Source organism: Phycomyces blakesleeanus, assembly GCF_001638985.1.
Source record: "Phycomyces blakesleeanus NRRL 1555(-) unplaced genomic scaffold PHYBLscaffold_3, whole genome shotgun sequence".
NCBI classification, from domain to species: domain Eukaryota; kingdom Fungi; phylum Mucoromycota; class Mucoromycetes; order Mucorales; family Phycomycetaceae; genus Phycomyces; species Phycomyces blakesleeanus.
Genome location: NW_017265136.1, coordinates 1,865,325 through 1,889,971, shown reverse-complemented (window position 1 = coordinate 1,889,971; position 24,647 = coordinate 1,865,325). Strand labels below are relative to the sequence as shown.

Below are 24,647 nucleotides of genomic sequence, written 5' to 3'. Positions count from 1 at the left end.
TAGTTGGGTTATCCAGACAAATATATGCCCTACACTCATTTACTCATAGAATAAAGAGTGATTTAAAGCAGGTTGGAAAAGTGTAAAGAAAGCGGAGAAGAACGGAGGCTATTCGGAATAGTGAATTCTCATATCCTTTTTATTTGTTCAGTCATTTCAATGCAATGGTCCACAAGATGGCAATGGGATTTACAGGAGAAGGTCATCAAGCTCTAATTACCATGAATTGCAGAATGAGAATTTCAGGCAGGGAAACTAAAAATAATAATAATACTAATAATCTAAGCCCTAGAAAAGAGGGGTTGAGGTGCGAAAGATATTAATTTCGTGCAAGAATGACCCAAACAAAATGTGGGAAAGTTGTTATTTATTTTGTTGTACATGCCAAAGTTGAGCATGAGTATAAGAGCCATGTCTGAATCAAATGACTTTTACAATTATAATAATGATAATCACATCGCAATTTCTCTATTGATTTATTGGCTTTATTGGTTTATGTATTGAATTTTAGGGTGTTTGTATTAAATAATATGATTGTGTAAAATAACATGATTTGAATATTTGTGAAAACTTGACATATCAGATAAAAGGCTCGAGTACTCGAATTAATGAATTTTTATGTATAGAAAAATAAAGAAGGGGTGATTAAAAATGGAAGGTAAACAGGGATGGGGGATACTTCTTGATTCATGGAAGATGGGTATTTTTTTGGCTTAGCGTTTTATGTTTCTTGCTCAGCGTTGAAATCACTCAGCAGGCACAGCGGCTAGATCCTGAGCCAGATACTTGCTGGTTAAGGTCAACTCTACCATTGAGATTACCTCCACGAGTTGAGTGGGCACCTCGGCCCTGCATCACTATGTGTTCGAGCGGGATATCTTTGGCTATCGGTACACAGGCACACACAGACACACATAAAGGAAATAAGATAATTAATCGTTAGTGTACGTCAAGATACAGGATGTGATTCTTTGTAGAAAAGAAATATGCTGAAATTTACCAATCCCAGCAAATACAAGGTCGACGTTTTCAGACGATTTTGCGCTTGTTTCAAAGAATAAAAGACCAGCTTCATGAGCATAGGCCTGAGCATCTTCCTTATTAACTTGTCGGAGACATTCACTCTCAGGCTCGCCCTGGACAAGATCGAGTTTGTTACCAATCAAGGCGATTACAATTTCAGGATGAGCTTGACGTTGGAGTTCCTTGACCCATGATTTAGCCTTTTCGAGTGTTGCCTAATAATAACCATACACAACAAACACGCCATTGTAAACTCAAACACGTACTTTGACCTATTTATGTATATTTTCAGCAAAATATTGCCTTTATACTCACTGATTTCGTAATATCGTAAACAACTACAGCAGCCTGAGCGTTTCTATAGTACATTGGTGCAAGAGAGTGGAAACGCTCTTGACCAGCTGTATCCCAGATTTCGAATTTGATCGACCGGTCATTCAAATGACATTTTTGGGTTAGGAAGGCAGCTATTTTTGTTTTTGTGCACAAAAAAAAAGAAAATAAAAAAAAGTGTCAGTCCACCACCATTGCTCGCAAAAGAACATCCATTTCAGATGTACCTCCAATCGTAGGTTCTCTGTTATCGACATATTCTCGGTTAACAAAGCGCAATACAAGACTAGATTTTCCTACAGCAGATTCGCCTTTGACAGCCGGGTATATAGATATTAAGGAATAAATAAATTAATAAAAATCAAACGGCAAGATAACCTGCAGAAAATGAATTTTTTGCCCGCTGTATTGCAAATAAACTAAATGTCATAGGCATATTGTGCCGGGCTTACCGAGTAAAACAAGTTTAACCTGACTGGCCTTTCCAGGTAGAGTAGAAGGTGTGTGGTTCACGGAGGGGGACTCAGCATCAGATGACATTTAGATGAGTAAGTTTACAATAGGCAAAGATAACAAAGAAAAACCAAAAAAAAATATAGAAAGACAAGAGAAAGAGAGAAAGAGAAAGAGAGAAAAAGAGAGAGAGAGAAAGGGGATGAACCAAAAAAAAAGACAGGTGAAGACAGACAGAGAGAACCGAGGCACGTGCCTTTGCGACCGCAAAAAAAAAAATAAACGCAAAAAAATAAGTGAATTTCATGCACCGGCCAAGGGCACCTTCAATTACACTCTTCTCTTCCTTTATTCTATACATGTCCCAACCACAGATATTTAAAGCCACCTATTCTGGCGTTCCCGTGTATGAAATGCTGTGCAAGGGCATTGCAGTTATGCGACGCCGTTCGGATTCATACCTTAATGCGACTCAGATCCTAAAAGTGGCTGATTTCGACAAGCCTCAGCGAACCCGCATCCTCGAGAGAGAAGTGCAGACAGGTCTTCATGAAAAGGTTCAGGGTGGTTACGGAAAATATCAAGGTAAATATTCCTATTTACATTAATATGATAGCTATATCATAATGGAAATAAACTAAATAAATAAATAAAAACATACCAACTGATATATGATTATTTTCTAGGCACCTGGGTTCCCTTTATTCGAGGCGTCACCCTTGCCCAGCAATACCAAGTAGACCATCTCCTTCAACCTATCCTACAGTTTGTTAAAGGCAATGAAAGTCCCCCACTTGCTCCCAAACATGTCACAGCTGCTACCGTACGCCCTCGGAAACCTCGTGAGACCCGCCGAAAGCGAGCCAAACGCCTCGAAGAAGACGTATCAGAAGGCGACATTTCATCTCAGTACAGTGATTTGCATGACCATGACCCACCCATCTCACTTGAGACAGGCTCACCTTCACCATCTCCCTTGTTTCGCTCAACCATGGTTCGTGATAATACTTTCAACGAAGAAAGTACCAGCCATGCAAATAACAGTACTTCCAACCACCTTCTACCTCCCACACAATCTTCTCGCACAAAACGACCAAGAGCAGCTGTAGAAGAAGCGCTGGAGGATAGTGAAGAAGAGGAGGGCGTGGAGAGAACATACGCACAAAGACTGCTGCGCTACTTTGTGTCCGAGACTCAGGGACCTCCCTCATTCTTACTTCACCCACCACGCGATCTCGATGTGAATGTGATTATTGATGAGGAGGGGCACACCAGCCTTCACTGGGCAGCTGCCATTGGTCGCATTCAAATAGTGAAGCTACTTATAGATCAAGGGGCAGATATTTATCGGGTCAATTACAAGGGCCAAACTGCTCTCATGCGTAGTGTCCTCTTCACCAATAATTTTGACACAAAGTCGTTCCAACTTTTACTCGATCTTTTACAAAAAACCATCTTTAATATTGATAAGAAGGATCAAACTGTATTCCACCATGTGGCATCCACAGCCAGCTGGAAGGGAAAGGTCCATGCATCACGTTATTATATGGACTGCCTTATTGACAAGCTTGCTTATAATCGATCCGAGTTGATTTCTATTCTTAATGTACAGGATGTTTATGGCGATACTGCATTGACGATTGCTTCGCGTATAGGCAACAAAAAACTTATTCGCCTATTAGTAGACGCAGGAGCAAGTACAGAGATTGCCAATGAAGAAGGTATGACGTCCCAAGATTACTTGATGGAAATCGAGCGTGAATCGACCCGTAACAGCCACAGCCACCAGGATGGTGATCAGTCCTCGCCGCATTCTTCTGGAACTGAAATGGCTGCTCGTACTCGTCTGCGCCAAAAGGTTGAATCGATGTTTAAATTTATTCTGGCCAATGATCGCTCTGTTCCGGCTGTCTCGCAGTTATTTGATGGATTTGCAAGTAGCTACGAGCGTGAGTTAGTACAAAAAGAGCAGGATCTTAAAGAAAAGAAGACCGAGCTTGACTTGGTTCACAAGAGACTGGTCGGCACACAACACGTGCTGGATCACACTGAAGCAGACCCAGTCCTGCTGGCCCAGACGGAGATCCAAGCAACCCAGCTAGCTCACCAGTTGCGCAAACTTACACAGTATGTCCAGAAGAAGAAGCTAAATAGACTTGTCCAAACTACAGAATCCATGCAGGCTCCTTTGACTACAACAGATGTACCCACATTAAAACACAAAAAGGCTCAGCTCTTGTCTCAATTTGTGAAACTTCAGAAGGCGAGACAGGCCAAGGTTGACGAGCTTATGAGTCTCAAATCTGAAAGGCCAGAGAAGCGATACCAGGAATACAAGAGGCTAATTTCGATGTGCTGCAATGTAGCTTATGAAAATGTAGATGTAATGCTCCTACCACTACTTGCTTCTTTTGACGAAGCTGCAGCTTAACAAAACAAAAAACAAGCAAAAACAAAAGATCTTTAGAAGAAAAAACAAAAACTCCCAATCCTTTATATATATCTATATCTATATATATATCTTTTTTATTAATTCCTTTATATCTATATCTTTATATCTTGCTTATTTTCTTGTATAGTATTCCTTATTAATCTTTATTTCTTTCATTCTTGAACCCTTTGGGATTCTTCATTTTCTTTTCTTTTTACTTTATATTTCTTATCTTCCTTCACTTGGTATATCCAGGCGTGTAATTGTACAGCTAAATACTTTATTTTATTTTTTTAACTTATTCCTACAAGTTTTATTGTGGCCCACAAAAATATAAAATCCTCAAGAGTATAAATCCAAACTTCCAAGGTCCGTGAGTGTTGAAGGAAAGGGGCAACCGTGAACGTGCTTTCATGGTTGCCATGAGGCATACATTATCGACGTCACATTTTCCGCTTTGAGTAACTACCCAAGCAAAAATTTCAAACGCGTTCATCTTTTTTCATATTTTTTTGACAGCTTGTCTTCATCATCTAAGTTAAGATGGTAAGGTTTATTAAGCTTTTCACGCATCAAGGACCCTATAAACCCTAAACATCACCTCATCATCCTTATTTAACACTTTTTTCCCTTCCTATATTATTTGTGCTCTTGTCATCACAGTCTTTAGCACCAGTACAGATCTTCCAGGATCAGGCCAGCGAGGAGAAGGCTGAGAACGCTCGTTTGGTAAAACCCTTTTATATTTGATACATTTTGCTCTAGAGCATCATCCCTAACAGTAAATACAACTTAGTCATCTTTCATTGGTGCGATCGCTGTCGGTGATCTTGTAAAGAGCACATTGGGTCCCAAGGGCATGGTAAGCATCATATTATATATATATATATATATTTCTTCAAATCAAAGTCTCCTTTATCAGGATTGGGTAAAGGAGAAACATAAAAGGAATAGAAAGAAAATGGTTGTGCGATTTAAGATGTAGATTTTTTGGTTACGTATTACAAATCTGACAACTCATCTCATCTCATATTTTTTTAAAATAATAATAATAATACTTATTATTATGTTTATTTTTATATTAAAAGGACAAAATCTTGCAATCTGCTACTACAGGTGAAATCTTGGTGACAAACGATGGTGCCACCATCTTAAAGTCCATTGCTCTGGACAATGCTGCTGCAAAGGTTCTTGTGAACATCTCCAAGGTTCAAGATGATGAAGTTGGTGATGGTACCACTTCCGTTTGTGTTTTGGCTGCCGAGTTGTTGCGTGAGGCTGAACGTCTGGTCAACCAGCGTATTCACCCCCAGACCATCATTGAAGGTTACCGTCTTGCATCTGCTGCTGCTTACAATGTTCTTGAGAAGAGTGCAATTGATCACAGCAAGGACAAGGCTGCCTTCCGCGAGGATTTGATTAACATTGCTAAGACCACTTTGAGTTCAAAGGTTTTGTCTCAAGACAAAGAATACTTCTCTAAATTGGCTGTCGATGCCGTCCTTCGTCTCAAGGGATCCACCAACCTCGAACATATTCAAATCATTAAGAAGCCCGGAGGAAAGCTTATGGATTCTTACCTTGATGAAGGTAAAATGATCGGATGATATATTTGATTTGTAGAAATACGATGAACATAATAACAAATGGACTGACTGATGTATTGGAACAAAAAAAATCGTGTCAACAGGCTTCATTCTTGACAAGAAGATTGGTGTCAACTGCCCCAAGCGTATTGAAAACGCCACTATCTTGATTGCCAACACCCGTAAGTCTCATTTTCTTTAAGAAATATACGAAAATAAAAGCGAGAGAAGCAAGACTAATAAAGTTGTGGGTGTACTCTAATCTAGCTATGGATACCGATAAAATCAAGGTTTTTGGTGCCCGTGTTCGTGTTGATGCTACTGGCAAGCTTGCTGAGTTGGAACGTGCCGAACGTAACAAGATGAAGGTCAAGGTTGACAAGATCAAGGCTCACGGTGTCAACTGCTTCGTGAACCGTCAGTTGATCTACAACTGGCCTGAGCAGCTTCTTGCTGATGCTGGTGTTGCTACTATTGAACATGCAGACTTTGAGGGTGTTGAGCGTTTGGCTCTCGTAACCGGTGGTGAGATTGCTTCAACTTTCGACCACCCTGAACTTGTCCAGCTTGGTCACTGTGACTTGATTGAGGAGATTATCATCGGTGAAGATAAGCTCATCAAATTCTCTGGTGTTGCTGCTGGTGAGGCATGCACTATCGTGCTTCGTGGTGCTACTCAACAGCTGTTGGATGAGGCCGAGCGTTCTCTTCATGACGCTCTTTCTGTCCTTTCTCAAACTGTCAAAGAGCCCCGCACTGTGTTGGGTGGTGGTTGTTCCGAGATGTTGATGTCCAAGGCTGTTGATGAGGTCGCTGCCAAGACTGCTGGTAAGAAGGCTATTGCTGCTGAATCCTTTGCCAAGGCACTCCGCCAGATGCCCACTATCCTGGCCGACAATGCTGGTTTCGATTCTTCCGAACTCGTCGCCCAGCTCAGAGCTGCTCACTACGAAGGAAAGTCTACAAGTGGTCTGGATATGGTTAACGGCAAGGTTTCCGATGTCAGAGTTCTTGGTATCACCGAATCTTTCAAACTCAAGAAACAGGTATTGTTGTCTGCATCTGAGGCAGCAGAAATGATCCTCAGAGTTGATAATATCATTCGATGCGCTCCTCGGTAAGTGTCCTTAAATGTGTGGGTGGTGTATATTATATGAAAAATTTGAACTAATTCAACGGTGTACTTTTTTGTAGTCAAAGACAAGGATAAATAGATTCTTGTACAAATTACCCATTAAATAAAATAAACAAAACAAAAACTATGGTTCTTATGTGAAAAAATAAATAAATAAAAAAAGTTTGTTTACCCGTCTTCTTTTTTAAAATAAAATACATCTATGTACTGATATGAGTAGGAGAAGTGAGAGGATAAAATTAAGCATTTATTTTTTCAATACGGTAACGTTTTGGTGACAAAGCTCATAGTGTTTAGTGGCAAGTGTGACAAACGGTCAAACATCCCGATTTTTTATATCCAGCTATTTATTCAAGGAGACTTGTTTTTTGAGAACTTCTAAACATTCCATACATATATTTTGTATATATATAATAGATTATATTAAAAAAGCAAAATGAATTCTATGTGAGTGTATGTGTAAAAAATATATGCGCTGTGATCAATAATAAATATTCATATCTCCAAGTATCTTTTCTTTCAAAAGTTCATGATTTTGACATTACAGAGCCGTTACAGTTCATTTTGTCATTTTAATACATGTGACTGTAAGTGACAGCTATATTTTAAAATCATGCTTTCTCTATTGGTCTATCATCTGAAGAGTTTTGATTTTTTTTTCCTACTACTACGACCACAGTTTTTCTACTTGAGATTGAGGAGACTTAGATTTTTTAAATAATAAACCTATTTAATATTGAGATACTTTTTGAGACAAAACTAATCAAGTCCATATATATATATATATATTAGCCAATATCACCTCGCAAATAGAAATAAACGATATTTTATGAGACAGGTTTTTTTTGCAAATTTATAGGGATTGAAGAGTATTTTATTTTGGAAATCAGAAACGTTGGTATAGGCCATATAAGAAAAGTTATCAATGCAAGCAACATAAGGGTATTCACATAAATAAATCGCATAATAAAAATCAATACGGTGTAGCCGAAGAAAAGGAAAAAGGACCCAACACAAAAAGAAAAAGATAAAGCGAAGGCGATTAAATAATACTGATGGCTATTATAATAGAGATCCCAAAAGTCAATACTAATCAAGAGAATTGCTAAAGACTACTTTTGGAATTATTTAATGTAAGGTTCGCTTATTTGATCTAATATATTTAACCTGGCTGATACTAATAGCAAAACCCAAATACTTGATATTCGTACCACTCTCAAAGAGAAGGTGGCCTTAACTCCTACTGTAGTCAATATTGCTCCTTTTCCTGCCAGTTTTATACCTGTTCTAGGGTTCTTTTTGCCCTTACCAATATAGAGAGAATATGCAAAACAGGGAATAATAGCACTAAGAAAATGACATATAACTTTGTACTCACTTCATAGCGTTCTCTATATTGGCATCATATCATTATCAACAACAAATATTTACAATTACTAACAAAAGTAAGTGTTATCAATTATTATGAAGCAAATATTAAACCGTTTAATACTGTTTTCAGCTTTAAAAAGAAACTCAAGTATAAAAGGTAAAAAGTCCTCAAAAGAATATAGCTAGACATTAAGCAGATATTAAGGCATCCGCACTAGCTTTTAGTATAAAAAGATCTTTTGGCCTAAATAAAATGGTTGGTATTTTTCGGCTACAATATACAAACTGGTGGACATGGTGTTGCTTTCAGATTTCTTTATAAGCTTAAAAAAGAAAGAATATAACAAGACGAAAACAACAAGGCTTAGAAAAATCAGGACGGAGAGAAAAAAGAAGGATCAATAGGATCAATTACAAAAGCAAGATCGAAAAAGAAAGAAGGTTTAAAGATGGTGTAGGACAACATTCAAGAACTCACAATAAGTGCCGTTGGTTGTCTTTGGGGACGGAACGGAGGGAAAAGATACTACCCCAACAATAAGAAGAATACTCTCTGGTCCAACATCAATTCTACACGGCGAAATCAGAACCAGAAGCAATTCATTCAAGTCAGCAATAATATACATCTACGAATGTTTTATAAGCAAAGTAACTTATATGTTATCTAAGTCTACGTGTAGCACGAAAGAGCTTGCCCCAATAAAACTTTCGATTTGAAAGTATTCCTACAGTATACTGTAGGATAGAAATATCAATATATCCAAAAAGATGTTCAGTACCCCCCCTCTTTCGATCTGAAAAGGTCATATCAGACCCGTGCTATTCACAAGAGAAATTGCTGTACAGATAACGGTTTTGCCCGAAAGGGTAGTTTAAATTCTTTTACATAGTAAGTCTACAAAGTAATCCCTATTTATCTAGAAACTAAAAGAAAATAAGCCTGTCTCAATATCAAGTTTAAACATTATGCTGTTATTTACAAAAGTCAAACAATACTTCATCAGTAAAACAAATTAAAATATACTCTTATTGGATCAAACAAAAATAATTATATATTTTATTGTAACGAAATGGTAGAATCGAACAAACCAAAAAGACTTGTTACTTTAATCATGGTTTGCAATATTATTTCTAAGTTTGTCTAGTAATATTTGCAATAATATTATGTGACTTTAAAGAACCATTGCTTTATCTTCATACAGCATTAAATCCTCTCCATAGTGATTCTCACAATAGAACCCTAAACTTCGATTGCTCCTTACAAAAATAAATAATTAACTAAATCTTCTACAATTATCATTTCTACCATTCTGGACTCAAACACCTCTTTACAAAAAAAAACAATATTTTCACACTCGAATTTTTCTTCAGTTTGGGCCACAATTACATTTTTAGAAAGACAAACAGAAGACTAATATGTAATCCCTGTCGTATTTATACTGTATCTTAGTGAAAAACTGACAGTTCATCTCATGATAAAGACTCTATCTCACAAAACTCTTTTCTTGCCTAATATTGAATCGACTTTAATATTAGGCTGAAAATTCCAAAAGAAAGCATGGTTGCTTTCAACTGTGTGTGCTGTTGTATTGAAAACATTAACTAGATGACTTTGAATGTTTTGGTTTTCATAGCACACCTTCTTTAACCATTCTTGTATTTAATTAATTGTGTTCCGTACTGTCGTGTCTATGGGATTACAACCAGATATTACCAAAAAAAAACCTCAGGGACAACTGTCTTATGAGAATTTGATAGACTTGAAACTTTTTCTGGCTTATTTGTCATAGTCAAATGTTCCACAGATGTCTACTAGAGAAAAAAAGAGCTAATAGACACATAGGTAATAAGCACAATGCTCTTTTACTTTAAAGCCGAGTCTTGTTAAATACAGTGTAAATTAAATATAAACTTTGAGGTTTTGGAATATACTTTAATTTTCTCTGAAGAAAACGTTGATAGTAAAATGAATTTAAAGACTGAGAAACATAGAAGAAGAAATCAAATGTTACATTGTACAAAGGCCAGACATATTAGATTCAATATCAACATTATATTATAATACAGCTGAAATAAGCTTTTGATTTACAGAGATAGAGAAAAAAAAATGTATTTGGTTTGAAAGAAACTCTATTGACAAGGTCGTAAAGCAAAATAAAATAAACTAGGAAATAAGTAATTTACATTGTAGCATTTGTTTCAATGCTGAATAAGGGAAAAAGATACAGAGCTTGAAGAAGACGATAATTCAGTCAACTAACAAGAAATAGAAAGGTAGAAGGTGAAATGGCTTTTACCGGTATGAGAGTACTAATTATAAAAAACGGGAATTCTCTTTTTCTTCAAGAGAAAAATGTAAATAGAGAAAGGTAATGCGTGCGTGAGAGTTAAAAAATAAAATAAAAATAAAATAAAAGTAAGAAGAATAAAGACATTTGGCCTTAGTTCTTTTCTTTCTTGGCCAAGAGAGTCTCAAGATCGAGGTTGGCCCATCCGAGTTCTTGGCCTAGCTGCTCAATAGACTTGCGCTTTGTTTCGGGCACAAAGAAGAAGATGAAGATTGCAATACAGAGACAGATACCAGCAAAGATCAAGAAGACATAGGCGCCACAAGCACTCTGGAGAGCAGGGAATACAAGACCAATGATAAAGTTACACAACCAGTTGATAACCAAGGCAGCGGAAGAGGCGGCACCGACAGCATAGGTGGGGTATACTTCAGCAGTGATAATAAAGGGAATCATACCCAAGCCAACAGCGTAAGAGGCAACGAACATCATGATGCAAACAACCTGGAGAGCTGAGACGGTGTAGATAAGGGAGATGGTCATAACAACAGCAAAGACGCACATGCCGACGGCAGAAATCAACAGGAGCATCTTACGACCGAGACGATCAACAAGAGCAAGACCGACAAATGTCATACAGACATTAAGGGCAGAAACACCAAGGGTAACGTATTTGGCAGTGTCGCCGAATGAGATTTCGAAAATATCGGTGGAATAGTACATGACGGCGTTGATACCAGAGATCTGGGAAGAGGCGTGAACAACCATCATCTTCATGGTCAACAAGGCAAGAACAGGAATGGACATGACTTGTAAGAAGGACAGACTAACTTCTCCTTCGAAAGGCTCGTTGGAGGCTTCATGACGGGTGTTATCGAATCCAGAGGTAGCGGAATCTTTGTCAGCATCATTAGAAGTAGATCCGTCGACAGCAACAGGGGTCTTCTTTCCTCCGCCCTTGGTGAGACCAAGAATCATGTCAGTAAATTCTTCTTCGATATCTCCGTTGCGCAGACGAAGGAGCTGTGTGCGGGCTTCGTCGATACGGTTCTGGTTGATCAACCAACGAGGGGAGCGAGGGCAGAAAGGTAAACAGATCATTTGAATAATAGCGGGTACGATGGTAATAACAGTGATGATACGCCATCCGATAGCAGATGAGAGACCAATACTGATACATTCGATGATGAGAATACCGATGGTCATAAAGAGCTGAAGGAAAGAACCAAGGGCACCACGATACGCAGGGGGAGAAATTTCGGCAATGTACATTGAAATTACGACGGTCATGAAACCTGATCCAATACCAACAAAAATACGGCCGATGGCGAACTGGGCACTTGTTGTGCAAGTAGAGAGAAGGACGGCACCGATGAAGAAGGATATATTGAGGACAAGCATAGAATCACGACGGCCCAATTTTTCTGAAGCAGGGCCGGAGATCATTGCGCCTACAAGACCACCGACAGCAAACATACCAGTGGCTACACCCCTATATAAAAAAAATATATATATAAAAGAAATGTAAGTCGATGAATTTCCCGCTGATTTTTCCTATTCTTTATTTTTTGTATGTTTGTAAAGTCACTTACCAAATCCAGTCTCCCATAGGAATACATTGAGGAAGGGAAGAATTGGGATAATATGTAACAACACCGGGTTCTACTCCGGGACAGTTTTTGACTGAATTGCCTGGGATATTCAGGGCACTAGTATTGAAACCACTGTTCAAAGCACCAAAACTTGCGATGATTACGCAGAGTACGACAAAGGGTCGTAACTTGGCGTCTTTGGAATTCATGTTGTGTGTGTGTAAGTGAGAAAGAGAGGAATAAAAAGTTATTGGTCAGACAGTCAAGGGCCCTTTTATAAAAAGAGGAAAAAATGAAGCCGCTCTTTTTTTTTGTGTATTCTTTTGTCAGGTTATGAGATAAACTCAGCAAAATTAGACAGTGTGCCTTGAAAAGTTTTTATTGGCTTGTCAAGGTCCTTTGGACTACTCAATTTTGACTTTCAAAAAGATGGTAATTTGTTTTAGAGTTATTTGTTGTTAAATTATCCACCCTTTATGTCTCTGAAAAGAAGTAAATTTGATTAAGAACTAATGGCGGCCTAAGTATCTTGAGACTTTAACCTAGGAACACTATGTATACAAGTTACAGCTTACAATTTACGATCGTCAAGTGTTGCTCTTGGTCTTGGTCTTCTTTTTTCTTTAATTTCTTTTTAAAAAAAATTGTATTACAAGTTCATCACTGTCATCATCAATCGTTCTTTATTTAGTAAGAACGAGTTGAGAGGATTTAAAGCTCAGCTCAGTTACGCAGTTTGGAACGGATTTCAAAGCAGGAGAAACAAAAAAAAAACGTAGTTAATTATGTATGTATGTATGTATGTATATGAATCTATAAATCGGTTTTGTTTTATAGTTGGCGATGATGTGGTAATGACAAGAGACCAAAGTTTATTAAATAGAATCCCAGAATTAGGATTCAATTAACACCAGGATTCAGCTAGGAATTGTTAGCTAGCTATCTAGCTTATTTGTTTTATAAAGCTTTACGGTTTGTGTTTATTCTTTACACTAATGATATTCTTCGGTTCATGAGAAGAAGAAAAGACAAACCTGAATTTGGGATATAAAAGTAACCCCCCCCCCCCCCCCCCCCCTGGTAGGTGTGACCGAAATAAAACTGTCTGTATTCGATCTCTACTATAAAAACGTATATATATATATATATATATGAATTGGAGAAGATGACCTTTGATTTGTTCGTTCCTGAAATAAAGAAGGGGGAGAGTGGCTCTTAAATCTAGCCAAAACCTTTCGACGTACTTAAAAATACTTGCATTTTGATAAGGTTCACAAACGTGGCACGGGAAATTTGCCCGCACCATTCCGTATCTTTCAGCGACCAATTAAAATAGGCGGGGCTGCGCGGAATACACTGGACCAGGGTTGGAAAACTTATTTATTATTATTTTTCACCATGGTAACTCACACAATCATCACACTGTGCTTGGATTGGACACCCTATTATATGAGACGTAGCACATTTTGTTTATCAATCTGATACTGTTTCCTTCCCCAGAAAACCAACAGCTAAAAAAAAACAAAAAAGCCACAACAGTAGAGAAATAGATATAGTCTCCACATGTACAGCGTTTGAACTTAAATCGCCTATTGGTCGTCTTACACGGGGGAATGAAGGAAAGGGAAAAAAAAGACGGTATGAAAATAGCCGAGATATTGCTTTTTATTTTTACTATTATATTTTTACTTTTGGGTTAGTGATTGACTGTAAAGAAAGTTTATCTGGGGTAAAGAGAGAGAAAGAAGGATTGAGAATCCATGCTCTTATTTATGTATTAATTTTTTGCATATATATTTTTTATTTTATTTTATTTTATTTTATTTTATTTTTATTAAACTATGGTTATTACTGCAAGAACTGGAAAATATGGGACGCTTTGACCATCTTACTAGAAGAAACATATTAAAGCCTTTTACAGTAATCTTCTGGATGAATGGGAGAGGGAAAGCAAAGGTTAAGACGGGAGGGTCAGGTGGATACCCTTCAAAGAAATAGCAAAGGCGGGAATTTTTTTGAATATAAATAAATAAATAAATATAAAGCTAAACAGAAACACACACATAGAGAAAAAGAAAGATAAAAAAAAGCTAATTTGAGGGCTAATGATAAAATGATCCACTTCCAATTACTTTACTTACTTTGGGACAAAATGAAGAGTAAGTCTGTCAATAAGTATCTAATTGCGTAGTACTGCAGGTAACCGATCCTCTCTACTCAGTACCAATAAATTCACAATTGGTATAGTACAATAAAAAAATATTAATAATAATTTGATCAGGGACGGTACATATCGATTTCTGACCCTTAATTTCCTGTTTTGGCGATGACATATTTTATGAAAGGGTCATGTCCTTTTTTGGAAAGTACACTAAAAGAATAGCAAGACATTTAAAAAGCAGTAGGGGTACTCAGACATAGTGTTTACATACCACTGCTACTTACATACTACCATATCTTGCTTGGTTACCGTTACTTATGCACCTAACTACATTATTCAACATACGTTTTAGTATTACTCTTACACTAGTCAGTTAGTATATACATACAAAGAGAAAAGAGTTACAAGTAGTATAAAAGAATCTATTAACCTGGTTTAAACCTGGGACATATTCAAATCAACATTTCCTAGCGTATTTTAATACTATCATATTAAAAGGTATAATAACCTAATTTCTGACCGATGCCATGTGCTGAAATATGTATGATGCATGCACACAGCAATTCTGTTGACAAAACGGTCGAAACACTATTAATGGTATAAATTATATATTTATATTTGGGGGAAACCACAACTAGCTGCAAAATATCCTTCAAATACCCAAGAGAAACAACCCATCCATAATTAATATATATTTTTAAATATTTATTCAAAAATACGCTACCTAACAAAAGAAAAGGTGCATATCATATTTTTTTAACTCTGATGAGGTTGGTAGCTCGAATAACCTGGCTATGAGCTAGCTGCCCTATATTATTTCAATTTTCTTTATCACTGAGTTTTTCTCATTACTACACAACATATTACTAGAATTCTCATCGCTCAAACATTTAAAGTTGAAGAATTTAGATTGCTAAAATTTAAAGCCTTTAGACTTATACTTTTGAGCCCGCATTATTGTCCAATAAAAGATGATATCTGCGAAGGGTGCCGATAAGTTAAAAGATTGAAAGTCGTCAAGTCCTGACTTAAAAACTTTCTTCCTAATGGTGCCCTTTAGAAAATTATATTATTTATTAGGGTAAAAGTACTCATCAGCATACTCGGTAATGTAGCCGCAATTGCAAATGCAATATATATATATAAGCTCCTAAATATAGTGGATTTGTAGCTCATATCGAAAATGTCTTACCGAAAAAAAAACATCAGTTTTACAAAGTAGTCTCGATGGTTTTTACACCAATTAAATTCTATGCTTAGCGTCATCTTTTGGAAGTGAAGTCCATATGTTTTGGTTTATGACTGATGAATTATATATCACTGTAGGAAATGGCAGGATTTATAAATCCGACTTAAAGATTACCGACCTCGTAATTCCCTTAAGAGTCCGTAATTTTTATAGCCAATAGCGTTCCATATTTTAGCCTATTAGTTTCGCTTTCTGGCAAATACGATTTATGGGATTTTAGATTATTCTCAATCTAATCCAATAAAATAGTTTAGGCATGGAAGAGCTATACCTTTTTTAGGTGCCTATTTTTTTCTTATAATTGGTCCAAAAAAAACGCATAGTGTTTTGCAGCCACGGTCAAACACGTTTCGACTTCTGAGTCCAAAAAATCCATGAAAGAAATCATGACATATATTCAACATGCAAATGCTCATCAGTAATTATAGCCAAAGTCTTCAAACTTCAAACTTCAAATAAAAGATAATATGCATGTTTATTATTGAGATATAAAAAATAAATAAAAATTAATATTTGGTATGACCTCCTTTGGTCTCAATTACAGCCTGGCATCGATGTTGCATGCTGCCGATCAAAGTTGATGCAAGTTCAACATCTATTCTTCGTCACTCTCGTTGCATTACAACCTTCAAGTCATTAACATTGTTTATACTGGCCCTCTCATCACTTTTTCTACCACCTCGAATGACCCAGCATGACATCTGGCGTTGTCTTCTTGGGACATGAGGCGCCTATTCTGTTCCTGCAAAAGATTTTGGGACTAAGGGAGGAAGTTCAGAGCCAAAGTGTTCACATATTGGTCTCGGTTTACGTTGCAATAAAGGAGCACCAAAGGCCCAAAAACAGCGCCAGATCTTTACGCTATCCTTTTACCAACTTTTCTGGTCGACCTAGCTCCTTCATCGTTCCCCTCTACTGTAAATTGTAATTCATATGACCACACTACACCTTTCCACTGGTAATCCGCCCAATTGACATGCTCACGAGTCCAATCCAATCGTCTTTTCTTGTGAGTTTTTGTTCTGGCCGGTTTGCAGGCTGCGGTATATAATCCAAAGCCCAAACGCTTGAGGCAACCGATTATTGTCTTGCTACAGACAAATACCTCCATCTTCTTTAAAGAGACTTTTAGCCTATAATATGAGGCAAAGGGATCCTTTCAAACTACTTGGACAAGATGTATTTCTGTCCTTTTGCCAATATTTTTAGGTCGCCTGGAATCTCGTATTGGCTTTGGAGATTTTGTTTCATATACTCTTTTAATGATTTACTTGACAGTCGATAGACTCATGCCTACCACTAATGAAGTCCATGCTACCGTGTAATCTGTTAAATGTAGGTACATAACGACTCTATATTTGTAGGAATCGCTTTTCTTGTATGGACCGCAGGTGTTTTCTGGTGAAGAGGTATCTTGAGTATTGAATTCGATTAATAAAATTGGGAAAAAGTTTTTTTCTTCTTTTTATTTTACTTTTCTTAATTTATTGCATTTTTGCGGGGATCCAAACATTTTTGGCAGCGAGGGTCTATGACACAATGCAGACATTTTAAGTACTCAATATGTGTGCGTGTGTGTTATAAAAGACTATTAAGTATTTTTATTTCTATTTCTTTTACATATTAGTTACAGAAAAGAGCCAAAGAAGTTCTCGACAGAAGATTAAGTGTTTTTTTTAAAGATATATAGCTGGAACTCCAATGCTTTAATATTAGTATCTATAATTATCGTTGCGCCTAGAATTCTTATAGCAAAGGAGTATTAATTGCTGGTTCAAAGGAGCTTATAACTGTCTTTTCAAAGATATGAATTCAATTCTGTGTATTATATTGCTATAATGAAGAGAAAAATGCCCATGTTGTACAAACTGCGCCGGACATCCCAAGAACACATGCTGGATGACTTATTAGACTATATTTTCTAGTACAACGGGACCATCGAACACTAAGAAAAGAAGAAGCTAAAGAAGATCCAAAATATAGTAAATTGAGACCAAGAATGCCCAACATTGATGTTAGAAACTTCCCCAATACCAAAATAATATCCATAAATTTGATGGCCAAGAGAATAGTAAACACATATAGTATTTCACACTTTCTAAAAATAAAGGAGCTTTCAGTTTGATTCCAGAATAAGCAGGTTCTTTATAGTGTATGAAATACACACAAAAGAAATGGGTTCTTTGACGAGACCGAATTATGATTTATGATTTTATTTAAGATTTACTAATAGGCGTTTTAGTCTCTTACTATGTATGTATATATTATATGTACTCTTACTATTATTATTTCAGGGATCAAACCCGTATTTTCTCTTAATTATTAGATATTGTATTTGTTCGAGATGTGATGTCTTTTTCCTTGGGTAAACGGGTTTCATCAAACGTTGCATATTACAGTTTTTTACACTTCAAATTCAGAAAATGCTATTTTTTTATGGATAAAACACAAATGAAAGTCAGGTACTTAGAAAAGCAAACTCCGATTAAACATTCGGAACTAGAATTAAAAGTTACTAAATATGTAAATCTTGAGACAGGAGATGACTTGGGGAGAGTGAACACTATAATTAAAAGGACAGAGAATAAGCTATTAGAAATATAGCAAAAAAGATGGAATACATATAAAGAGAATGAAAGCCCTAATAGCCGTTTACGAGAATAAAATTGATTTAGACAATACCCTTAAAGTGAACTGTCAAACCCCTAAAAACAATGAAATAGCAAAAAAAAATTCATAAATTTATTGATTTTTTCCTGAATGAACGAAGCTTATATTCCAACTTCACCAGCAACTAAACTTATTACATCGATGCTATTTTTTTCTAGTATAAAATGTTACTAATCAATCGAACGGAATCAAGAGAGTATATCTGAAAGTCTATCAAAAATACCAAAGTTTTTGAAAACTAAGTATTAAAACATTCATATAACGAGAATACCCTTTGCTTATTTTTTCCAAGGTATCGAGTTGGTTAACTCGGCTCTTTTTTCTGTGGTAACAGCTTATAACTCTGTACCTACTGCATATACTTCTGCCACTCCTTATCATATTTCTAAAAAGATACAGGCAGAAATAGATAAACAGCATACACTTGAGACATTTAAACGGAAAACGAAAAGCGATGTTGAAAATTTATGATATTCTTGAGATTTGGATACTCAAGAAAGATCAACAGGTACATTATATACGAAGAGAAATCAAATGGAGTAATCTTCTGATGCTGGTAAAAAGAAAGAAACCTTTGTGATTAAAAGGTTTTTGAAAAAATACCCGCAGAGACCAAAGGCTAATCAACTCACCTGCCTTATCGAAAACTTATACCGATAAATATTCAATTTTAAAGGCTATATTAAAAAAAGCCAAGGACGAAATCTGCTAGCGCTTTACCTATAACAGTGAGAAGTACAATACGAGACAATCTGCTGGTGTTAAGACAGAAAGAAAAAGGCTTAACCTATTATACACTCCTCCCCTTCCTTAACAGTAGCTCAAAGCCTGCTATAACAGCAATCGCTGCTTTTTTTTACTGTAATTTTTTGGCAAGCATGATAGGGAAGAGACCAGGGCCATTGAATTCGATAATAAAGACTTTATAGAGATATCCTGGTAGTAATATTTCTCTTTGAGTGGTAAATGAATATTGAACAAGCCAAGTATGTAGCTTCTGTGGAGAGAGAAAGATGTCAAAAATGTAATGCCTAGAGAATCAAAGCGAAGAGTGCATTCAATATTGTAGTGTCAAAAAAAAAAGGCTAGTGATATTGTTTGGAATCATGACATTTTAGCTATGAAAAATATCTTTGACATCTTCTTGTTTTCTCTAAAATAGCCAATAACAACCGCTCGTTCAGGTTTCAGTACCAAGTCTCAGCATATAACGATAATCAACGCATTGTATGATTAATATAACTCTTTCCTACACCCTACAGATAAACCACATTATCTTTTAAAATGTAATCTTTCCGTCTGAATTCAATTTTCCAAATATCTGAACTTAATTTTATTTTATTTTATCCAAAAAAGGTAAACTTTTTGTCTTATTTTAATTTTGATTCGTCCAAAAAAAACATAGCATTTTCTGTGTTTGAAGTGTTAAAACTGTAATACCTCTTCAAACTAACTGTATTTAAATGCCGTGCACACGCACTAGCGAGGTGACTGTTAAACTTGCATACCGATAATGACGGATCCCTCATTTTTCTTTTTTTCTTTTTCTTTTTAGGGTTTTTTAAGTCGCCTAGGTTCCTTTCTTGCACACTCAATTCACTTCCTTTCTCATCTTCTTGATCACAAATTTACCTTGTACATTCGCAAAAACCAAAAAGAAACTAGATTACAACACTTTATTTTTTGTCATGCCTTCTGAACCAAACCAACAGTCCGGCTGGGAGCTCTCCAGTTCGGGCAAGTACTGGACTTATGCCCATCCCTTAGAAAAGTCCGATAATGATGACCGCCAGTATCGCTTGATCAAGCTTACAAGTAATGATCTCGAAGTCTTACTCATGCATGACAAGAACACTGACAAGTCAAGTGCCGCATTGGATGTTCATGTCGGGCATTTGAGTGACCCGGTAAGTTATTATTTTGGGAAGAGATATATAGAATGAGTTGAAAGTGTAATTTAGTGTGTACGTGTACGTGTACGTGTGCATACATATACATTTGTATGTGTATGCGTGTGTATGCGTGTTTGTGTTTGTGTCTGTGTTTGTGTAAAACATAATTGCGGGGAAGAACACTTTAATTTTTTAATAAAAGAAAAAAAAAAGATGTACTGAGAAATTATTATATTGGTAACTAAACCTCTTTTGATTTGCCTATTGACTCAATCAAATACCATAGACTGAACTTCAAGGTCTCGCTCACTTTTGCGAGCACTTGTTATTCATGGGAACTGAGAAATACCCGAAGGAAAATGACTATGGCCAGTATTTGTCTGATCATTCCGGATTCTCTAACGCCTTTACTGGTCTCGAGAATACAAACTATTACTTTGAAGTTGGTCATGAGCATCTTGAAGGCGCTCTTGACCGTTTTGCACAGTTCTTTATCAGTCCTTTGTTTTCCGATAGTTGTACGGAAAGAGAACTCAAGGCTGTCGACTCTGGTGAGTGATAAGTCTGTTTTTCTTGTGAAGAAATAAATGAAAAAGAAAAGAGAAATCACAAAGAGGGAAATAACGGATCACAAACACGCACAATGTGTGTGTGTGTGTGTTCCACTATCATCGTCATTACATGCATAAATGATACTCATCAGCTGAGCTTAGAACACAAGAAAAATATCCAGCAGGATAGCTGGCGTATGTTTCAATTGGAAAAGACATTGAGCAACCCTAATCACCCTTACTGTCACTTTGGTACTGGAAACATGGAGACCCTTTCTGAAGATCCTCGTAAAAAAGGCCAAGACATTCGTACAGAATTGCTTAAATTCCATGACTCTTATTACTCAGCCAACATCATGAAATTGGTTGTACTCGGACGAGGTAAATTTACGAGATTGAAAGTTGAGTTTAATTGTAACCCAACCCCTTTTTTTTTCCTTTGTAATTTCTAGAAACTCTTGAGGAATTAACAGAATGGACCGTCGAGAAATTCAAGGATGTCCGTAACAAGGGAATTGATCCTCCTAGTTTCCCTAACCACCCATTAACAAAAAATGAACTTATGGTAAGCTACACACATGCACACACACAATCTATATTCAAGGCTCGCAATGTTAATCCAGACTATCTTTAGAAACAAATTTTTGTCAAACCGGTCAAGGATGTTCGCTCTTTGGAGATGACATTTCCTTTCCCGGACCAAAGGCCTCTCTATGCTGTTCAGGTAAATACACCTGATCTACAAAAATTTAAAGAATCAAATGGGAACTTTTTTGCGCTTATCAATAAAATACCATGTGCTTACATATGATCTAATAATACAATTTTATTTAGCCTGGCTGCTATATTTCCCATTTGATTGGTCATGAAGGACGAGGCTCTGTTCTGTCACTGCTAAAGAAGCACGGGTGGGCAAACTACATTCAGGCAGGCTCCATTCATGGCGGCATTGGCTTTGAATTTATGCGTGTCAACATTGACCTCACAGAAGATGGCTTGGCCCATTATGAGGAGGTCATTTTGGCCGTATTCAACTACATCGAGCTCCTAAAAAAATCTGGTGTTCAAAAGGACATATTCAATGAGGTCCAATCTCTCGCTTCACTTGCATTCCGTTTCAAGGAGAAATCGCCTGCTTCCCAGTATGCTTCCCGCATGGCAGGTCTTATGCAACACGGATATCCTTCGGAGTACATCCTGAGTGGACCTAGTCTGATCAGAGAATATAATCCAGAGTTGATCGAAGAGAACCTATCCTGGCTTCGTCCTGATAACTTCCGTATAATGTTGGCTTCCCAGACACCTCCCAAGGGTGTTCAATTCACAAAAAAGGAACGTTGGTACGGAACTGAATACGAGGTCAGAGACTTTGATGACAATCTCAACCAGGTAAGTTTTTTTTTATTTTATTTTTTTACCAAAAAGAATGAAAAAAGAAGAAAAACGAAGATTGGATAATTTAGAGGTTGAGCTAAGTTCGCAAAATATAGTACTTGAACAACCTCAAGGGAGATGACGCTCTTCACCTTCCCGCCACAAACGATTTTATTCCTACAGATTTTGAAATAAACAAAAAGAAAATCGATGAAAAGGCTAAGAAGCCTGAACTTATTGTCAACACTCCAAAGCTGCGTTTGTGGCACAAGAAAGATGATACATTCTGGGTTCCTAGAGCGAATGTTTGTATCTTGCTGCGTAGCCCACTCGCCTATGCAACTCCTGCCAACTGCGTCAAGACAAGGTAATAATAATGATAATAATGGGAACAGTGCATAGGAAAAAGACTATTGATAACTGGATTTGTTTTTTGGTATTCTTGGCCAGACTTTACACTGATTTGTTGAAGGATTCTTTGAATGAGTATGCTTATGATGCTGAAGTAGCAGGACTGTGTTACAATATTGAGAACCTATTGGAAGGAATGCTGGTAATTTTTTGATGAGAATCTTTAAAAGTTGTGCGGTTTCTAAAGAGCTTAAGTGAATACACACATAGTTGTCTTTGGGTGGATACAACGATAAGCTATCTCTTTTGTTGGAGAAGGTTGTACAGAAAATGTGTACCTTTGAAGTGGACGCTGAGCGGTTCAAGTTATTGAAGGATCAGGTATGTATTTTTTAAAGGGTATTTTGCACAATTCAAAATTGAGAAGATCGAGCTAAAGAAAGAAACAATGACCTGAACTACTATCAGTTGCGTAGATCCTACAAGAACTTTTCTTTAGAGTCCCCTTATCAGCATGCCCTCTACTATCTTTCTTACTTCACCCAAGATAAGATGTGGACAAATGCCGAAAAACTTAAAGAACTTGACGATATCACAGCTAAAGATATACAAGAGTTCTATCCTACAATTTTGTCACACCTTCATCTGGAAGCATTGGTTCATGGCAATATCGTCAAAGAAGATGCTGAAAAGATGCTGATGTCAGCTTTAGATACATTGCAGCCCAAGGAATTGCTCCCCAGTCAAATAATCTGTCATCGCAGTGTAGTTATTCCAAAAGGTAAGAGTGAAAATGGCTATACACACTAATAAATGCTGTGAGTTAAATAATATAACTTTTTTTTTTTTAAAAAAAAAGGAACAAAATGGGTATATAAGCACCAGGTGGAAGATCCAAACAATGTCAACTCTGGTATCGAATATCTCATCCAAGTTGGCAATGTCACTCAGATTCCATTACGTGCAAGACTCGGTCTGTTGGCTCAGATTGCTCAAGAACCTTGTTTCGATCAGTTGCGTACCAAGGAACAATTAGGTACATATATATATATATTATCCATATGTTTTATTTTCCGTATTAAAGCTACTTATTTTTTAAAGGCTATTTGGTCATCAGTGGTGTACGAAAACAAACGGGCTCAATGGGCATGCGCTTTATTTTGCAGAGTGAACGGGATACAGTTTATCTTGAAAACCGTATCGAAAATTTCCTTGGAAAGCTCAGAGATTTGGTGGCCAATATGTCTGACTCTGAATACCAGGCACAGCTTCAATCACTGATCTCCAAGAAGATGGAAAAGGATAAGAATCTTGGACAAGAGGCAAGCAAGTACTGGTCCCAAATCCATTCTGGTTATTATGAGTTCGATCAAGGTAAACTTTCTACCTCTATAATTTCTGTATTTGACTCGAAATAATCAAAAACAGAAAAGAAAAATGAGAGATAAACATAGTATACTAATGTTTATTATTCTATCAGTTGAAACGGACATTAAGGAGCTCAAGTCTGTTACAAAGGAATCCATGCTTGAGTTTATTGACCAATACATCAGCCCAGAGTCTCCTACAGTTAGAAAGATCTCTGTTCATCTCCAATCCCAGAAGACTATTACACCAAAGTACAAAGTTAATATCGAGTCTCTTCATACCTGTTTGATCTCTCAGGGTATTACACGCTTAAGCATTGATGACTTGAGGGATGCTGTAGAGCGTGGGGATGCAGGCGAAGCATCTATGCTGGCAATTTTGCGTGAAAAGTTAACAGACGAGAGCAAAGCCAATGAAGATGAAATTACGTCTCTTATGGCCAAGTTGACAACTGCGATGGGTATGACAGACAATGCATCTGTAAATGGTCAGATCGATGGTACATTTGTTAGTGTGGATAACAAAGCCACAGCACGTCGACTATCTTCTGCGGACGCTATTGATCCGGTTGCACTCAACGCTAAACAAGAGGCCGTAGCAAGAGATCACACCAAACTCCCGAAAGGCAACTGTATTATTACCGACCCAGTAGATTTTAAGAGTAGAATGCATTTGGGCCCTGCGGCTGTGCCGTTGGCAAAGTTTTAAATGGAAGAAGGAAGGAAGGACGGACGGGAGAAAGGAGAGGTTGGAAAATTGGTCTAGAAGTGTTACTATATATTACGTATATGTCAAGTTGACTTGGATTCTTTTTAGCTT

At 37.0% G+C, this 24,647-nt stretch overlaps 6 protein-coding genes across 6 annotated transcripts; 4 read left to right on the top strand and 2 right to left on the bottom strand.

The window, feature by feature from the left end:
- Nucleotides 1–468: 468 nt before the first annotated feature.
- Nucleotides 469–1,970, bottom strand: PHYBLDRAFT_122104 (hypothetical protein). Its single transcript, XM_018428851.1, has 5 exons — nucleotides 1,809–1,970; nucleotides 1,584–1,667; nucleotides 1,339–1,490; nucleotides 1,001–1,238; nucleotides 469–884 (listed from the first exon to the last, which is right to left on the bottom strand). The coding sequence occupies exons 1-5, from the start codon at nucleotides 1,894–1,896 to the stop codon at nucleotides 751–753; spliced, it is 696 nt and encodes a 231-aa protein (XP_018296755.1). The 5' UTR covers nucleotides 1,897–1,970; the 3' UTR covers nucleotides 469–750.
- A 198-nt stretch (nucleotides 1,971–2,168) lies between these two features.
- PHYBLDRAFT_154443 (apses-type HTH transcription regulator) lies at nucleotides 2,169–4,240 on the top strand (the record flags this gene model as incomplete). The annotated part of the gene is made up of 2 exons (XM_018433326.1): nucleotides 2,169–2,394; nucleotides 2,496–4,240. The coding sequence occupies 2 exons, from the start codon at nucleotides 2,169–2,171 to the stop codon at nucleotides 4,238–4,240; spliced, it is 1,971 nt and encodes a 656-aa protein (XP_018296754.1).
- Nucleotides 4,241–4,743: 503 nt separating this feature from the next.
- On the top strand, nucleotides 4,744–7,147 carry PHYBLDRAFT_122100 (hypothetical protein). Its single transcript, XM_018428850.1, has 7 exons — nucleotides 4,744–4,786; nucleotides 4,904–4,969; nucleotides 5,037–5,102; nucleotides 5,329–5,830; nucleotides 5,931–6,008; nucleotides 6,094–6,943; nucleotides 7,021–7,147. The coding sequence occupies exons 1-7, from the start codon at nucleotides 4,784–4,786 to the stop codon at nucleotides 7,034–7,036; spliced, it is 1,581 nt and encodes a 526-aa protein (XP_018296753.1). The 5' UTR covers nucleotides 4,744–4,783; the 3' UTR covers nucleotides 7,037–7,147.
- Nucleotides 7,148–7,490: 343 nt separating this feature from the next.
- Nucleotides 7,491–8,278, top strand: PHYBLDRAFT_163805 (hypothetical protein; the record flags this gene model as incomplete). The annotated part of the gene is made up of 4 exons (XM_018434872.1): nucleotides 7,491–7,548; nucleotides 7,821–7,903; nucleotides 8,033–8,094; nucleotides 8,146–8,278. 4 exons carry the CDS (start codon nucleotides 7,491–7,493, stop codon nucleotides 8,276–8,278), a joined length of 336 nt encoding a protein of 111 aa, XP_018296752.1.
- Nucleotides 8,279–10,247: 1,969 nt separating this feature from the next.
- PHYBLDRAFT_179665 (hypothetical protein) lies at nucleotides 10,248–12,436 on the bottom strand. Its single transcript, XM_018438189.1, has 2 exons — nucleotides 12,213–12,436; nucleotides 10,248–12,112 (listed from the first exon to the last, which is right to left on the bottom strand). The coding sequence occupies exons 1-2, from the start codon at nucleotides 12,419–12,421 to the stop codon at nucleotides 10,774–10,776; spliced, it is 1,548 nt and encodes a 515-aa protein (XP_018296751.1). The 5' UTR covers nucleotides 12,422–12,436; the 3' UTR covers nucleotides 10,248–10,773.
- Nucleotides 12,437–19,980: 7,544 nt separating this feature from the next.
- QCR1_3 (ubiquinol-cytochrome c reductase core subunit 2) lies at nucleotides 19,981–24,536 on the top strand (the record flags this gene model as incomplete). The annotated part of the gene is made up of 13 exons (XM_018428010.1): nucleotides 19,981–20,199; nucleotides 20,471–20,735; nucleotides 20,898–21,116; nucleotides 21,188–21,300; nucleotides 21,370–21,459; nucleotides 21,570–22,124; nucleotides 22,226–22,476; nucleotides 22,560–22,662; nucleotides 22,731–22,841; nucleotides 22,929–23,247; nucleotides 23,320–23,496; nucleotides 23,562–23,834; nucleotides 23,941–24,536. 13 exons carry the CDS (start codon nucleotides 19,981–19,983, stop codon nucleotides 24,534–24,536), a joined length of 3,291 nt encoding a protein of 1,096 aa, XP_018296750.1.
- Nucleotides 24,537–24,647: the final 111 nt, after the last annotated feature.